Genomic DNA, 19,160 nt, shown 5'->3' with positions numbered 1-19,160 from the left:
TGGGATGATGCTGACATTGCACACATTTTTCTTCAAAGAAGTTTTTGTGATGGTCATGTGGCAGACCCAAGTGCTAGTTTGTCATCCTAGGGTCCCATGAGTGATCCCCTTGGGAGGCCTGGGAGGTCAAATGATGTGTGCAGACAAGAGGTGAGGATGGGAATGATGAGGCGAGGACTGGTTGTGAGGACAGTGAGAAAGTTTTAGGAAAAGGTAACGATTTTATTTGGGCCTTTATGGATTTGGAAAAAGCTTATGACAGGGTAGACAGGAAGGCATTGTGGGATGTATTGCAGATATATGGGGTAGGAGGAAAGCTGTTGAGAACAGTCAAGGTTTTTATAAGAGTAGTAGAGCCTGTGTTAGAATTAGAAATGGAGAGAGTGAGTGGTTTGAGGTAAAGGTGGGACTTCACCAGGGATGTGTCATGTTGCCATGGCTGTTCAATGTATACATGGATGGAGTGGTATACGAGGTAAATGCAAGGGTAATGGGCTGGAGATTGGAGATGGTTATAGAAAATGGAGAAAAATGGGAGATATGCCAGTTGTTGTTTACTGATGACATTGTGCTTATAACAGGATCAGAGGAATTAATGAAATTAGTGACAAGAGTTTGGAAAGGTGTGCAACAGAAGGAAGTTGAAGATAAGTGTGGGTCAATGGGGTAGGGGCAATTACTTTATATCCTGTAGCTGGGGGTCTCCTGCAAGAGAGAACAGAAGCAGATTGATTTTTATACAGTAAATACTCACATAATTTCTTGAACTGGAATAGATGACTCTGCAGTGTCAAAATCCATTGTGTTGGTTTGATTGATGAATAACTTAAGGGTCTTGGGCCCTGTCTCAGCAGGGGCTTTTATCCTTAGACTATGGAGTTTTACTGACTGACCAAAGGCTACAAAAAGTATAAGCTGAAACAAAAGATATGAAAGCAAATAAAATCTCATGGATATAGTGCCTTATACATTGTATGTAAAATATGAACAATAAACTTATTTGATATGCACATTTCAATTTTTTTATACATGCTTACTTGTTCATCTGTATCAGATTCTAAATAGTCGTCACTGGCAGAGAAAATATTATTGTAATTATGGTCATCACTCTCATTGAGACATTCACAGCCTGACTTGTGTATCATCGGTAACAAGTCCATCTAGAAATAAAAAATACCTTATAAACACATACACATATCAAAAGCCTTTTACACCTTATGAGTAACAACCCCTCCTAGTGATGCACTCATATAACCTAATTTCCTAAATCAAGAAAAGAAATTAGGGTTTAAGAGAGGGGGGATGGGGGACTTGTTTTTTTTTGGCTACCTTCAAACAAACTGTTGGAATATTGATCTCATACTACAATCCTAGATTCTACAGCCCTCATAAAATTACACTTTTATAAATGTCACCAGATCAAATTTGCCTAAAATTTCTCCTGATACAGTGAAAAGGACTCAGAACCATTGATGTGCACTTTATACTCACACTCTATATATTCTGCTCTACTTACTGTCCATCATGATAACACTTATTACAAAGCTAAAAAATCCACTGAAGAATATTCTTTAATCTTTTATTCCTACTTGAGTATCTACAAAGATAAAAGTTTTTCACTACTGCTAACAAAATATCATTGACCATACATGTCCAGGAACGCCTGAATCTTCTGCTTCTGCACTGTCATCATCACCATAGTGCTGTCGGATTCTGGCCTCCAGGGCTTCTGTGTCAGCCCCCTGCAAGCTATCGAGTTTTGTCTGAAAGTAAAGCACATCATGGGATAAATGCCTATAAGAGAATACAAATTTAATAATCCCTAAACATGATAATACATATACCAAAAGGCCTTTCCTATGTACCAGAGATCAGCCAAGGCATACATACACCCTTCACCCATCCCACACCATTCTTTCTGTTTTATCTTAGCTCCTCCTCATGGATGAAGAGCCATCCCTGCCCCCTACCCATGGCCTCAGTCAGAAATACTGGAGCAAGACCCAGCACCACTACAACAGGGCCCAACAGCTCAAGCTGGTTCACCCCCCCAACCCCCACTTGTCCACTCAAAAGGTCAAACAGAGAAGACTAGGAGAAATCCTCTCTGTCTGCACCAATTCATCATCCATTCACAATCACTCTCCAATTTACCTTCTCCCTTCGCTGTTCAACATTTTTCCCCCAAGGCACCCTTCACCATCTATCCATTCTGTTCTCATTTCCCCTACAAATTCACTTTCACCTCCCACGCACTTTTTGCTCATTTTTCTTCACCCATTCTTCCATATGCCCCCAAAAAATCAAAGTATTCCTTAATTACCCATATCTGACATCTACCTTTCCAATCCCACTCTCTTCCTCACCTCATTTCTCACACATCATCCTTGTAACACCAAACTTCTCAAACACATTTATATTCCTCCTTTCTACCCCCTTTAAATTCCAAGTCTCTACCCCATAGGCTACAGTGTCACAGGTACAATCGCCCCTATGTACAGTTTCATGACACTTCATTTACAAATTGATCCCTCTAAAACTATCACACTCATATTTGTCCATTTATATTTTGTACAGTAATACTATACAAGCATTCCTCCAGCACATTCACATTCCTTAGACACACATTAAACAACCTCACTGACCAATCTTATAATACAGTTCCTCCATTCATCAGACACATAACATTTCATCCACCCAACCCAGGCACCTTATCAGCTTTCATTACTTCTGTTGCTCTTACAAAGAACAATGATGGTGGCAACGGTTAAACACTTTTTTTTTCTATATGAGACTATTTTAGTGACTTGCAATAATGCACTTGTGAACTCTATACATCCTGCATGTTTGAGCGCATGTTTTTTCCATTGTCTTTTCTCTTTTAATTCCACAGCTAGGTTGGACCTACAAAACTTTCGATAGTGCAAGGAAACTATTATGAACTTAAAATAACATTCTTGTGAAAGTGCTAAGTGTGACATGGTGGATTGCTTCATATTTGCAGGACATCACTACAGCCAATTTGTCATTTTCTTCTCCTCCCATCACAGTCATCTTCCTAGCATCTCCTGCTACCACAATCACTCCCTATTTTCCCAGAAATATTCTACATATTTCCTCCATAATATCTGCCCATTTGCACCCTTTATCTTTTTCTCTCTATCTGACTTACCCCTCACTCTCTTCATCTCTTTCTGAAACAGATTTTTTATTACTTTTAAAATTCTCAGTGGATGCTCGCTGGCTGTTGTTACTTGCTGCGAAAGTTGAGGTGATAGTGGTTTGAACACTACCACTGGCAAGTTGAACCAAGGGCATGGTTCATTAAATTCTATGCAACCAAATCCTCTGTATGGGGCACCATCCTAGCCTCATGATAGGGGGAGTTTGTGATGTTAAACCAAATAAAAATAAATCAAGATTCCCAGTCAAACTCTTACCCCACTTTACATCTGCTCTCCTTTTCAGCCTACCTCACCTTGTATTTTGCAGAATCAGCCACAAGTACAATGTCATTTACGAGCAACTGGCTCACCTCCTACTTCCCTCCACTCTCACTCACAAACTCCATTCACCTGCCTAGTATTTTTACATTTACATCCCTTACTACCCAATCCATATATATGTTGAACACCATGGCATCATCGCATACATTAATTAACTGTTGTCTTCAGTTTTATAAACTGGAAAACCCTCAAACAGATCTTTCTGGGAAGAACTTTGGACTTCTGTCTATGTTGTATTAACCTCTTCCTTCCATATGATGACCTCCTGGATGGAGGTCATCATATGGAAGAGGTTAATCCAGGAGGTGCCGAGATAGGAGGGAGAGAGGGAGGGAGGGGAGTGGAATATATAGGAAATAGAATGGGTGGGAAAGGTTTCTATGCCTTTTTCTTTTTGGCTACCCCCCATGTAAGGGGGAAAAAGCCTTTGGTATATGTATGTGTGTGTATTACAAAGGCGGAGCATGCCGACAGGAGACCTTTTGATCCATATCTAGGTCGGATGCGAAAAAAAAAAAAAAAATCATATTAATAATAAAATAATAAATAAAAACTATGATAATGTAAATAAATAAAATACATAAATAAATGCATAGGTATAGTTAAATAATAAACAAACAGGTAAATAGTAAATAATAATAAATTGACATATAACTAGTAATAAATGAAAATCAGACAGACAAATGATAACAAAACAAAAAACAAATAATATAAGATAAATTATAATCATTACAGCATCTTACTTAGGTATTTATCTAAATGATTCTTAAAGCTTCGAACTGAACTACATTGCACTACCTGTGCAGGAAGTTTATTCCATTCATTAACTACACGGTTGGCAAAGTTGTTTCTACCTACTTCCAAATTGAATCTATTTCCGGACAGTTTGAGACCATTGTTTCTTGTCTGATTCTCATTCAATGTAAAAATTTGGTCACTTTTGATGTTGTCAATTCCCTTTAGAATTTTAAAGACCTGTATCAAGTTACCTCTGAGTCTACGCTTTTTTAGGGAAAACAGATTCATATGTTTTAGTCGATTTTCGTATTTATTTTTGATATTTGGAATCAGTTTTGTGGCTCGCCGTTGTACTTTTACCAGTCTGTCAATGTATTTAATGAGATTCGGTGACCATATGGAAACAGCATATTCCAAATGTGGACGAACTAACGATTTATATAGCTTGTTAATGAGTGATGGACTTTTGATATCAAAAGATCGCCCAATCAGTCCTAGAATCTTATTTGCTTTCTCAGAGGCTGAAATACACTGCTTGGATGATTTGAGGTCGTTACTGATAATTACGCCAAGATCTTTTTCACTATCCACTTTTGTTAACGAATTTCCAAATAACTTGTGATCGTACTTACTGTTATTTTTACCTATGTGCATTACCTTGCATTTACTTGTGTTAAATTTCATTAGCCACTTTTCAGACCATTGCTGTAATTGATCTAAATCTTCTTGAATATCTAATTGGTTTGAGTGATCATTTGCCACTCCGCACAGTTTTGTATCATGAGGTGCAAGTTACAAGGATGCCAGCATTGGCGTCTTGATTATAGATTTATTTCGTAGTTGTAGCTGAGTAGCCCCCAAATCCTGTCAACTGGCTTGACTGCATTTTCTGTGTTTATTGTTACTCAGAGTAAATGAGAACGAGTAATACAGCGGTAACTTTATATTTTAGAGTGCGAGTATTGTGATGCATCGTTGAATCATCATACATCAGGCATCTAATGCTGCACTTAAAAATTTGCCTCGAATTGAGGAGGTTAATAAAGAACTATTTCTCTGTCATTGACTGAAAGTGGCATGGGATGAGAGCAATTGTTAGTTATCAGCTTCCCATATGAAAAAGTGTGAGAAATACAGTTGAAATTTACAGAATTTTTTTAAATCCAGCCTGAAGATTGAGTGTCAGCCCCTCAGGGCTGCACCTTCTGATGGAGGTGTGGAGGTTGATGGGTTTTGGAAATGGGCAACTCTGCTGTCCTCCTTGCAGGTGCAACACATGCAGGTACCTGTCACAGATTCCTCCTCATCACAAAACCCTAACATAGTCCCATTTTCACCTCAAATAATTCACTCTATTTCTGACCTTCACACATGCTCTACTACATAATACCTATACCAAAATGTTCTTTCCCCTTCACAAGGTGGGTGGCCCAGCCAAGGTATACACTCACCCATCACCTATCCATGACCCATTTGTTGTCCTTTTTATTTTGGCTCCTTGTGGACGATGGGTCACCCCTGTCCTCCTCCACCTAGGCAGGTAGCAATGCAGCCATCACCTCTAGATCAGGGCCCAACAGCTGAAGTTGGTTTACTCTCACTGATTCATTACATGGTGACACCCCACACCCTTTCATTCACTTTTTGAATTGATACACAGCAAACACAAACAAATTCCTTTGGGCCACATAAATTTATCCATTTACAAATATCTCTTCCCTCTCCCTTCCCTGCTTAACGGACCCAAGGCCCCCCTTACCCCATTCACCTACCCATCCCATTCTCAGTATTCCCTGAACGTTCATTCCATCCACCTCTACCTTCCACACTTTTTTTGTTTGCTTTACTTAACTAATTCTTTACACAAGCCCAAATGCCCAGTATGCTCTACTTCTCATATAAAAAAAAAAAATCCATATTAACCCCTTCGATACGATAACACCTACGTAGGCATCATGAGGAGCAAGTGGGTACGCGAGGATGCCGATGTCGGCGTCTTGATTATATATATTGTAGTTGTACCTGCGTGACCCCCATACTCCATAAACTGGCTTCATCATATTTTCTATGGTTATTAAAATTCACGGGTGAAAGAGAACGAGCAATACAGTGATAACTTTATCTTTTATATTGCAAGTATCATGACGCAACATCGCACGTCCGGCACCTAATGCTGCCCGCGAGATTTTGGCCCATATTGAAGGGGTTAAACAGACCTCTCTCTCCATACATCTCCAAACACCTGCCAACCCAGTCATCTAGTAAAGAAAGAAAAAATCACATACCTCAATGCAGACATGAGCCCTCTATCTCCCCTAAACCCACACTACCCTTCCCCAATTAATATCCTGGTTTTCCTAATCCTAAATAAAAAAAAAAAACACACACCTTACTGACTACACTTAACAGACTGATTCCTCTAAAGCTCCAACCTACATTTACCTCTTCCATACAATGACAACTACATAGGCGTCATGAGGCGTGGTTGAGTATATGAGGATGTCAATGTCGGCATCCTGATTATATTTATTTTATAGTTTTAGCTGAGTTATCCCCAAATTCTGTGAACTGGCTTGATCATGTTTTCAGAGTGAAAGAGAACGAGTAATATAGCAGTGACTTTATATCTTATAATGCAAGTATTGTGATGTTTCATCGAATCATTGTTAACATCAGGCATCTATTGCTGCATGCGAGAATTTTACTCATATTAAAGAGTTTTATATTTGTCCCCTTCTTTGGCAAAGATTGATAAATTGAGGCAAAGAGACAGGATCTCATGGACACAACTACAACCCTGAATACTACAACTATTTATATACAACTTGGTAAATATGCACACATTCTTTTACCTTATTTCTATAAAAGATGAAAGTAGGTGTGGCAGAAACACCCTGTGAAGCTGCTGCTCCTTGGCACTGATTAATATCAATCTTGAAGAAAACAGCATTTGGGAACTTGTTGGCCATTTCAGCAAACAAAGGATCAATACGCTGACATGGTGGACATCTACAAAATAAAATATTAGTTTTCAGTAAAGATAAACACACATGAAAATATAAAAGTAGGGAGAGACATCTATGATTTAATGAAGTGGCTTTGCTGTGGATGTGCTGTGTCTTGCAACACTGCTTCTGACCCAGGGCAGTGGACAGGGTGCAGGGATGACCCATAATCCAGGAGGTGCCAAGATAAGAGGGAGGGTGGTGGGTAGAGCGAAGTGGAGTGTATTAGGGATGGAGTGGGTGGGAATGGTTTTTATGACTTTTTCTTTTTGGCTACCTCCCTTGTAAGGGGGAAGCCTTTGGTATATGTATGTAGGGAGAGACATAAGGACATACAGATGGAAGATCTGATCCACCATTTTCTTTACAAGCACAATGTTCTAGGATTACAATAATGGTGGATGATATAAAAATGATGTACTCTGAATGCTGATCCAACACCTTATGTTTTTGCATGGTGTTATAGACACATTAAAAAATAGATTTCTATTGTTTAATGATATAAGCAAGACATTACTAATAAGAACTCATCTTTTACTGGTTCACACTACCTTTCAACATGTTTCACTTTTTACCTGGGTTGGGATGGATGGGTGGGGTGAGGAGGGTCTTGGAAAAGAGGGGAGTGTCTTTTGAGGAAGGACAGGAAAGGACAGAGGGTAGGGGTGAGTAGAGGGTGGTTGTGTGTGGATAGTGCTGTGATACATGAGGGGGAGTGGGTGGGAGATAGGGGGTGGGGGAATATGTGTGAGAAATAAATTGACGCAGCCCAAAGGGATTTCTACCCATCTTCTCCTTTTCTACATGGGAGGGGGGGGTCGCCAATTTAATGAAGTGGCCTTGCTGTGGATGTGTTGTTTTGTGACACTGCTTCTGACCCAGGACAGTGGGCAAGTTGCAGGGATGACCTGTCATCCAGGAGGTGCCAAGATAAGAGGGAAAAGGATGGAGGGGTGTGGAGTATGCTGGGGATGAAATGGATGGGAGTGGTTTTTATGCCTTTGCTTTTTGGCTACCTCCCTTGTAAGGGGGAAAAAGCCTATGGTATATGTATATATGTACTTTTTACCAATTATAGGTAATCTGATCACTGTGAAACTTTATGCAGAATTTTCTGCTAAATTGAAATATACTGTATCAGTCTCGTTACCCAAATGTCCACTGCCTTATCTATGTCATGTTCTAACACCATCTAATGAAGGAATTACATATCCTCATGAGAAACTACCTCTTACAACAAAATTCACGATATTACAAGACTTCAAATAATCTGCAGATTTGTCTGTGACTATGCTCTCTAACCACTCCTCCCGTTGCCAGACACTCCAAATTCCATCCATCTAACCCAGGTGCCTTATCAACTTTCAAAAAACATAAAACTGTATTATTTTTTTCCTGCATCAAGAATTTTCATACCTTTTTTTTTCATCTTAAAAGATCTATTTGTCTTTAAATAGAAAACCTCTGCACATTAATATCTCCTATGATTATGACAAATTACTGAGCAGAGTGGAAGTGAATGGAAGGCGAATTGGTAATGTTTGCCAGAACATCAGAAAACAAACCCAATACTGAACCAAAAAAAAGAAAAAAAGAAAAAAAAAAAAAAACTTTCAAGAGAAGTAAGAACCACACTGGCACACCTGTCCAGGACACCATCCAGCATTAAAATGGTATTAAAACAGAATATACCTGGCCACATAATCAAACTACTCTAAATATGACCACCACACAGAAGTCTCTGCACATCTCATCTTACAATACCCAACGAACGGTCCCTGGACAACAATGCAGGATTTCTTTCCTGAGTGACAGGCCTATCCAGTGACCAGAGCCATTCACCTGGGAGCTTTGGGTCTCCTGGCGATGATGAATTGATTGGCTGGATGATTAGAAAGCCTCAGTAGGGTGTGTATTACCTAGCCAGGGTAAATAAAATAATACTTTGTACTCTTAACTATAGGTAAAATGCTGATGATTACACAAATGCATACTGATAATATTATAGTGATCAACAACATTTTATTTGAAATGTACAATGTACATACAAAAGTACAAATGAATGACTGAAGTGGAGAAACTAAATACCTAAATATAACTGGTTTCATTATAAAGCCTAGACCACACTGAGCCTTGTGTAGTGCTCCATGAGGCAGTTGGCAATGTTGAATGCAGTGCTGAGTATTCACACTGTCTGTCATTACCCAGAGTGCTGTGGCACATCAGTCACCTCTGAATACTGTCGAGGGAGGAGCATGTGTCCTCATTGTCCATTTCACAGTTCATATATGAGACACTTCCACCTTAATTACTTTCAAACTTGTACTTCTTAAGTCCCTCCACTTGTGCTCCTTGCACCTCATGTTTCAAAGGCTGTTGGGATGCTGCTGCAGTAAATCTATAACTACAAATGTGTTGCTTCTTGCTCACTGGGATATAGGTGCCAACCTGGGGAGCTTAGGGTACAACACACCTTCCCCCTTTGCATCAAGATGGGCACTGCCCTGCTGCATGAAATTAGAATGGTTGTGAGGCACATGGTATATTGAAAAAGCCCACTTGCAATACAACATTCAACACCACCAGTAACGTATTGGCACAACATAAGGCTCGGTGTGGACGGACCCTGAGAAGTGACAAGATGAAGAAAAAATAATGTCATGTGCTACCAACCAGTCTGACTAGTTAGAAAAGCTGTAGGTGGGGTTACTAAAACGGACATGTGCATGCTAAAGCTTGAATAGACCATCTGACATGAAGCTACTCCATTCCATACTCATGTAATCAAAATTAATATCTACAAAACTGCTTATTTGTGACAAATGGCGAATGGAAAGAAATGACTTAGAACATGGAGCTACTCAAAGAGCATGAAATAATAATAGGCAGGCATGAGTGGTGGTAACTAGCATTAACAGTAGTTACAGTAAAGTAGTAGTAGTAATAGCAGCAGTAACAGTGGTAATAGTAACATTTGAGAGTAGTATTAGTTGTAGTAATGATGATAAAAATTCAATCAATCAATTTGTTGCCACAGATCTCTATTGCATGAGACTCATGGGATCCCATGTAACCTAATGGCAACAGCCACTGGATTGGCCAATAACTCACTCAAGGAAAAGAAATGGTATTATTAAGGAAGTGCACACCTACACAATATATCAATACAAAATTAAACATTAATTTGGTAAATCAAAATACATGAACATAATATATGCTTTTCTTAGCAGAAGTCAATAACAAAAACCTTGCTAAAGGAAACTGAACTGTGACAATATGTTCAAGACCCCATGTTTGTGTTGTCAGTTTGATGATGGTGATAGCTACCCTGTGCACACCTAAGTGACATATCAATATATTGAATATTAATTTTGTAAATCAAAATACATCAATCAATTCATGCTTTTCTTGAAGCAATGAAATGCCTCTACACCTCCCATTCAGATCGGATCCCAAAACCGGTTGTCACCATTCCTGATGACAATGACATAGATGACCTTTATCTACTGCATCTATCAAAACATACATGGTGTCTGCAAGCACTCATTGCAGCTCTATTCAGTAGTGTATCACTTTTAGCAAGGTTCTTTGTAATTGATATCTGCCTAAAAAATATACATTATGTTGGAGTATTATAATTTACAAAATTAATATTCAATTTTCAACTGCTATAGTGTTTGGGTGTAGACTTCTTTAAATTGTACTGCTGTCTGGGTATGACTTGGGTGGGGCAGTGGAGGATAAGGTGATCAGTATAAGAACATAAGAATAAAGGAGACTGCAAGAGACCATAAGGCCTACACTAGGCAGCTCCGTATCAATCACCATCTGTTGTCCCCATCCATAAAGTTGTCTAATCGTTTTTTAAAACAACTGATAGTTTCAGTGCTCACTACATGGTTACCAAGTTTATTCCATTCATCGACCACCCATGATGACTGCACCTGGGGCAGTTTGCTTATATTAGTGTTGATATCATGTCAGTGCTGGTTGATGACATGAATATAGTAATGCAAGAGTGGTTCTTGCTTCTCTTAGGAAGGGTATATCTGTGGAGCTAAGGTCTGGAGAGGTTTCTTGAAGTTAGGAGTTTGGAATTCCACAACAGATTGCTAAATCTAACACTTCATCAAACTCTCACATTAATGAACCCACCAGAAAAATAATTAGTTCTGTTCCAGTAACATGCATATCTATTTTCACTTTTTCTTTTTCATTTGATGGATCTATCTTTTATTTGGATTGGTTAGGTTAGGAGCTATTGGACAACATAAATTTCATGTTAAATACCTGTGCTTGTGTGTTTCTGGAATTTTACCCATCAATTCCTAAGACAAGTAAGAATTGTAATGGAATGCCTCTGTACTGGCCACTAACCAACACGCAAGACAGTACTAAGCGAGAATCATCATGGAAACAGTTACTAAGGGCCCCAGACGGACAACATTGAGCACCTTGTACCATGGCCCAATACTCACCCTTTCCAGACACCAACAAAAAATCTCTTTACCGAGTGACTTCTAGTTTGAACTGGGAGCCATGGTTGGTTTCCTAGACACTGCAAGTCTACTTCAAGTTACCAAAGCAACAGTTTAAGTGACATTAGTTTAGTAGTCATTCGGGCATGTAGCATCCCAAGCTACTCTGTCCTGCTAATCTGTGGCTTTTATGTTATATGGTATGTATATGCCTTGTATATGGGGGAAAAATTGTAAATTTTTAGAAGTGCACAACTAAACTAGCAATAGAAAAATATAAATTTTGTATATTATAATATATAGACATATGTTTTTCTTGGTGGAAATCATTACATACATACATATACCAAGGCTTTTTCCCCCATACAAGGGAGGTAGCCAAAAAGGAAAAGGCATAAAATCATTCCAACCCATTCCATCCCTGAATACACTCCACACCCCTCCAGCCTCCCTCTTATCTTAGCACCTCCTGGATGACGGGTCATCCCTGCACCTTGTCCACTGCCCTGGGTCAGAAGCAGTGTCGCAAGACACAGCACATCCACAGCAAGGCCGCTTCATTAAATTGGCGACCCCCCCTGCAGAAAAGGAGAAGACGGGGAGAAATCCCTTTGGGCTGCGTCAAAATTTGCTCACACATACTACCTCACCCCCCATCCCCCCGCCCATTCCACCCATGCATCACAACATCATCCATATACAACCATTCTCCATTAACCCGTCTTCTGTCCTCTCCCGTCCTTCCTCAACAGACATTCCCCTCTTCCCCAAAGCCCCCTTCACCCCATCCATCCACCTCATCCTAGGACGTCCTTTCATGTTCACTTCCTCCACATCTGCCTTCCATACCTCTTTTACTACTCTTTCTTCGCTCATTCTTTCCATGTGTCCAAACCATCCTAATACTCTTTCATCAACTCTATCTCCCAGTTCCCTTTCCACCCCTGTTCTCCTCACCTCCTCATTTCTCACTCTATCTAGCCTAGTAATCCCCCATCATACTTCTCAGACACTTCATCTCAAACACATTCAAACTCCTTCTCTCTTCCTCTCTTATATTCCATGTTTCTGCCCCATACAGTGCTGCTGGCACAATCACTCCTTCATATAGTCTCCTCTTAGCATCCATTTCCAAATGTCTATTCCTCATTACACTTTTTAATCCACCAAGGCATTTACTTGCTTCTCTCAATCTACATTCTACCTCCACCTTTTCCTGCCACATTTGCACCCAAGTATCTAAAACTATCCACTTCCTCCAGTCGCTCTCCCTTAATGCTCACTTCCAGACTACTGCCACTTTCACCCCTTGTACATCTCATCACCTTACTTTTACCCACATTTATCTTCAGCTTTCTTATATCACACACTCTCCCAAACTCTGTCACCAACTTCCTCAATCCTTCCTCCGATCCTGCCACAAGTGCAGTGTCGTCCACAAACAACAGCTGGCTCACCTCCCACTTTTCTCCATTTTCTTTAACCATCTCCAATCCCTGACCCACTACCCTTGCATTTACCTCTCGCACTACCCCATCCATGTATAAGTTGAACAGCCAGGGCGACATAACGCATCCTTGACGAAGTCCCACCTTTACCTCAAACCACTCACTCTCTCCATTTCTAATCCTGACACAAGCTCTACTACTCTCATAAAAACTCTTGACAGCTCCCAGAAGCTTTCCTCCTATCCCGTATATCCGCAAAACCTCCCTCAGTGCCTTTCTGTCTACCCTGTCATAAGCCTTTTCCAGGTCCATAAAGGCCAAAAAAACATCCTTCCCCTTTCCTATAGCTTTCTCACATATGTCTTACAACAAAAATCTGATCAATACAACCTCTACCTGTCCTAAATCCACACTGTTCCTCACCAATTACTCCCTCTGTTCCTCTCCTAATCCTCTCAATCAATATCCTCCCATAAGCCTTCCCAACTACACTTAACAAGCTAATCCCTCTGAAACTACTACATTCACACTTGTCCCCTTTCCCTTGTAAAGTGGAACTATACAGACACTCCTCCAGCACTCTACCCTCTCTCCAGCAAACACTGAATAACCTCACCAGCTAGTCCACCATCACTGTACCTCCTTTTTTTAGACATTCTGCATGGCATCCATCCAGACCAGGTGCCTTACCTGCTTTCATCATCTTAACAACTGCCTTCACTTCATCCTTCCTTATTTCTCCTCCATTTTCCTCACTCATCACAGTCATTTTCTTAGCATTTCCCACTGCAGCTATCTTTCCCTCCCTATCCTCCTTCACATTTAGCAACTCCCTAAAAGATTGTGCCCATCTTCCCCTTACTGCCTTCTCTTCCATTATCATCTCTCCATCTGCACCTTTTACCTTTTCTTCTCTACTTGATTTGCCTCCTCTTCCTCTCTTAATTTCTTTCCAAAACATCTTTTTATTACTTTCAAAATTTTCTGTCATACTCTTACCCCCATTTCACATCTGCTCTCCTCTTTGCCTCCTTTACCTTTTGGTTGAAATCAATAACAGAAAAGATTGCTAAAAGTAATACATTAACGAACTGGGCCACAACGAGTGCTTGAGACACCATCTTTGTTTCGATAAATGCAGAAGTCAAAGAAATTAAAGTATGATAAATTGCCCTAACCTAACCTGCATTTAGTAATGCAGTACCTATAATGCTAGAGTTAATCAGGGTCATTGTCAGGAATATTGACGGCTGGTTTTGACATCCGATTGGACTGAGGGATGTAGAGGAGTTTCAAAGCTTCAAGGAAAGCATGAATTTCAGTAACACAGTTTAAAAAAAACTGATGTCATTTGGAGTGGGAGAACACCTCATACACAACGTTATCACAATCATCAAACTGACACTGACGGGACTGGGCAGATGACAACATGGCGTATCAAATCTATCACCACAGCTCCATTCAGAACAGTGTATTTGCTTCAGCAATGTTTTTTTGTTGATTTCTGCCAAGAAAAACATACATTACATTGCTGTATTATAATTAAAAAATTATCTAATTTTGGTCAATCTTTATGAGTGTATATGAGTCTCACTAATTGCCGAACAAACTGAACAAAACCGATAAAAGCCAAACATACCAACAAAACCCAAACAAGGACCGTTTTTGCTCAAATGCACACTTCTATATATATATGGTTGCATTATTTGAACTATTTTCTTTAAAATGCGTGATTTCCATGTAATATGATCAAAGAGAAGTTACGTTTTTATCCTCTGCAAAATTACCAAACACAGCTACAATTCAACCCAGCCCGCTGTCTATGATCACTGGTGGTATGGATCAAACTACACTCTTTTAAGTTTCTTACTATTGCGATATTAGTGTAATAGACTGCAAATAGTTGAATTATTTCAACTATTTTCTTTCAAATGTGTTACGTCATACTGCAGAGGCTAAAACATAACTTCTCTTTGGTCAAATTACATGAAAATCACACATTTTAAAGAAAATAGTTGAAATAATTCAACTATATGCAGTCTATTACACTAATAACACAACAGTAAGAAACTTAAAAGAGTGTAGTTTGATCCATACCACCAGTGATCATAGACGGTGGGCTGGACGAATCGTAGCCGTGTTCGGTAATTTTGCAGAGGATAAAAATATAACTTCTCTTTGATCATATTACATGGAAACCACTCATTTTAAAGAAAATAGTTCAAATAATGCAACCATATATATATATATATATATATATATAGAAGTGTGCATTTGAGCAAAAACGGTCCTTGTTTGGGTTTTGTTGGTTTGTTCGGCTTTTATCGGTTTTGTTCGGCAATTAGTGAGACTGGTGTATACCTATGCAATATAGTAATAGAAAATTAAATATTTTTGTAAATTATAATACATGAATGTAATATACATTATTCTTGGTGGAAATCAATAATAGAAACAGTTGCTAATAGGTATTAACAAACATTTCCGCTTTGACTACTTGAGACGCCACGTTTGTTTTGGTAAAGGTGGAGGTTGAAGAAATTATTATATGCTAAATTTATGTATTCTAACCCAACCTACCTAACCTAAGCTGCATTTAGTAATGCGGTACCTGTAACCCTAGAGGTCATCAGCTATCATCATTGTCTCCAACCTCCAAATTGATCATAACCAAGATGGTGTCTGGAGGAGTCTATGCAACTTCAATTTTGTTTATAGCTTTTAGCAGTATTTAGTTGTGCACTTGTGCACACCTACATAATATAGCATTAGAAAATTGAATATTAATTTTGTAAATTATAATACATGAATGTAATATGCAATTTTCTTGGAAATGAAATACAAAAAAAAAAACCTCGCTTCAAGCAAATTTACTAACAAAGCTGCTAGGATACAGCACGGACACCATGCCAGACCAGTCACTATCAGACAGCTTTCACGTTGTGGACCGGGTGTTCTCCAACTCCAGGTGACATTAATAAATGCTGTTACAAAGACAATAGGGCTTCCTTGGACTTTATGAGAGAACACGGGATTCTGCCATCATCTGTTAATTGCCCGAGGTACAATAATAATCAGGCCGTCAGCATCTGTGACAATGACAATGACACGCATTATCTTTAGAATTTGAGGTACCAAGTTACTTAACATTGGTTAGGCTTCGTAGGTTGGTTAAGTTAAGCTAGGTTAGAATAGACTAAATTATCACCCTTTTATTTCTTCGACCTCGGCACCTACCAAAACAAACATGGCATATCATTTAACCGCTGCAACTTCATTCATTAGAAAATAGGGTAAAATTTTACTTTCGACCTTTGTTGGAATATAGCAATACAAAATTAAATAGTAATTTTGTAAATTAAAATGTATGAACGTAATATGCAATTTTGTGTGCGGAAATGAAAATAAAAAAAGTTGCTAAAACAGATTTCTTAAGTAACGAAGTTGTGTACTACGAATGGTACGCCATGTTTGTTATGGTAGATTCCGACGTCGGAGAAATGAAAGAACGATAAATTTGTCTAAACTAAAGTAAAGTAAACTAAACTAAACTAACCTAACCGGTAAAATTTTACTTTCGACCATTGGAGGAATATAGCCATACAAAAGCTGAGAGAGTGGTTGAAAAGCCCGCCAACGTCTCTCACGATGACGACGACGAGGACCAGCCAGATGATATCTAATTTGCAGGTAATGATTTATTAAACACAGGTTAGTTTAGTTTTAGACAAATTTATCGTCCTTTCATTTCTCCGACGTCGGCATCTACCACAACAAACATGGCGTACCATTCGTCGTACACGACTTCGTTACTTAAGAAATCTGTTGTAGCAACGTATTTTCATTTTCATTTCCACACACAAAATTGCATATTACGTTGATACATTTTAATTTACAAAATTACTATTTAATTTTGTATTGCTATATTCAAACAAAGGTCGAAGGTAAAATTTCACTGAAAATAGGTTTTAGCAACTTTTTTGTAACTGATTTCCACCAAGAAAATCGCATATTACTTTGATCTATTATAATTTACAAAATCATTAATTTTCTATTGCTATATTGAATTGGTGTGCACAAATAAAACTTTACCCTTTAAGCAACTGTTTCTATTATTGATTTCCGCCAAGAATAATGTATATTACATTGATGTATTACAATTTACAAAACTATTAATTTTTTATGACATCACGTAGGTGTGCACTTCTAAAAAAAATACCCTAACTTTTTATTGCCATACCTATATTGTTTAGGTACACATTTCTTAAAATAAACTGAAAAATTACCTACATAAGTAGTTGTTAGCAAAACAAGTTGTTGGCACACATTCATGAAAGTCATGCATATATATTTTATATATCTCTCGGGGGTATGTGTACCACAACCTTAGAACCACTGTCTTAGACTAGCAGATAGCTTCCCACATAATCACATTACTTAAAACATAATCCATCAAAATTAAAATACACCATTATGTTGAATCAATGAGGCCTGTGCTGAGGGCTATAACAAAAATCTAAATAAGACCACAAGGCACTCTTAATTTATACTGCCACCAAAACGACATTAATAAAAATCTACGTTCACGATATACTCTTTGCACTTGTGCATACCTACTTGGTGTTAACAGAGCAAACCAATGTGAAAATCTACTTAAATTACAATTTCAATTACAACACTCAGGACACTGCTCCACCTTTTCATGATACATTTATGAATGCTTTCTTAAATTACCTTGCTGAAGTAAAATCTGCAACAACTAGTTTTCCTCCAGCCTGGCCTAACTCTATTTGAAATTGAGTATCTTCTGTCACAACTTTAAAATTTGCTGCCATCTCTGCAGTTCAACCCTGTCGGCTTAAAGAACCTCTTAAAGTATACGGTCGGTAATGTTTATTGTGGTTCCGTCAAAGAAAACAAGAACGTATCAATTTATCTTCCATATACACTATTAGAATGTTTTTATGTGAAAAATTATAAATGGTCTTCACAAACTAATATAAAACTCTGTAACTTATAGTACGGGAATTGCTTGTCATGTTTATAAAGATTTTAACTTGTGTATATACTAAATCTAACAAACAAAATAAAATGACAATATCATTTGCAGAAAAACACAAACTTTTTGATGTTTAATGTCTAAATTATTTATATGATTTTGTATGTTACAATAACCTAACATTCCCTAAACATTAAACCACATTAATGTAATCTACATATTTATACAAAGAATACCTACAACATTTTACATAACATTGCTCGCAACATTAATGACTAGAAATATGTGCTGCAGACATTATAGTTGTAAGTATTATACAAAAACGAAATATTGCTCACATGAGCAGCTTTTTTGAATATATTGCTGACTCATTTGAATATCAACAAAACTCTGAGTTGACATATATGAGGACTGAGTTATCAATAAAAACTTAACCATAATGTTGAATCTGTGAACTTCCTATCAGATTCCTTCTATACTTTTAAACTACCCGGTTTTACCGATTTCTACATTGTGACGTCACTATCCTACAGTACAGAAGTGCTGTGATCGTTGGCGTGATTTAAACAAAATCACAATTTGATTTTTTGAAGAAAAAATTGTCTACAAAATGTGAGAGATACTGTTTAACATAAAAAGCAATAAGTGTTAGGAATCCGTGTAAGTTTATTCCTTTGCCATACTATTTTTATCAGGTGTGAAGAAAGCCTTATCCGAGAAAGTTCTAAGTTCAGATTACCCACACCATAGTATTTAAATAACTGTAATCATGTATGTGTATGTGTAAATATTATTCACTACCAGTCTCGGATCACTGTTTAGCTCATGATCGAAATGTATTAACCTCGCATATAGGAACTAGGATCTTATCTTGTTATTTAGTGGACATTCCCATGATTTTCCACTACCACTCCATTGTCTGGTAGTAGTTGGGGCAAGCTCGTTGACGATGCCCTAAGATTCGAGTAAGAGGTCTTGTAACGAGA

The 19,160-nt window shown here is 38.3% G+C and overlaps 1 protein-coding gene across 2 annotated transcripts in view; it reads right to left on the bottom strand.

Annotated features, from left to right (window-relative positions):
* The window catches only part of Txl (Thioredoxin-like), a 33,881-nt gene extending 15,813 nt beyond the window's left edge, over positions 1-18,068 (bottom strand). Inside the window, exons 1-6 of one of the 2 annotated variants that reach the window (XM_076192035.1) lie at positions 17,910-18,052; positions 9,092-9,168; positions 7,097-7,253; positions 1,650-1,763; positions 1,038-1,160; positions 755-915 (exon numbers count right to left, since the gene is read on the bottom strand). In XM_076192035.1, the coding sequence (XP_076048150.1) occupies positions 755-915; positions 1,038-1,160; positions 1,650-1,763; positions 7,097-7,213 (515 nt within the window). In that variant the 5' untranslated portion in view covers positions 7,214-7,253; positions 9,092-9,168; positions 17,910-18,052. Of the gene's footprint in view, positions 1-754; positions 916-1,037; positions 1,161-1,649; positions 1,764-7,096; positions 7,254-9,091; positions 9,169-17,909 lie in introns of both variants that reach the window. The other variant, XM_076192034.1, reaches the window with a different exon arrangement.
* Positions 18,069-19,160: the final 1,092 nt, after the last annotated feature.

Source organism: Oratosquilla oratoria, chromosome 10 (genome assembly GCF_046742065.1).
Source record: "Oratosquilla oratoria isolate Oo_2021 chromosome 10, ASM4674206v1, whole genome shotgun sequence".
Classification (NCBI taxonomy): domain Eukaryota; kingdom Metazoa; phylum Arthropoda; class Malacostraca; order Stomatopoda; family Squillidae; genus Oratosquilla; species Oratosquilla oratoria.
Note: the sequence above shows the minus strand (reverse complement) of the source record. Positions and strands in the feature narration are given on the sequence as shown.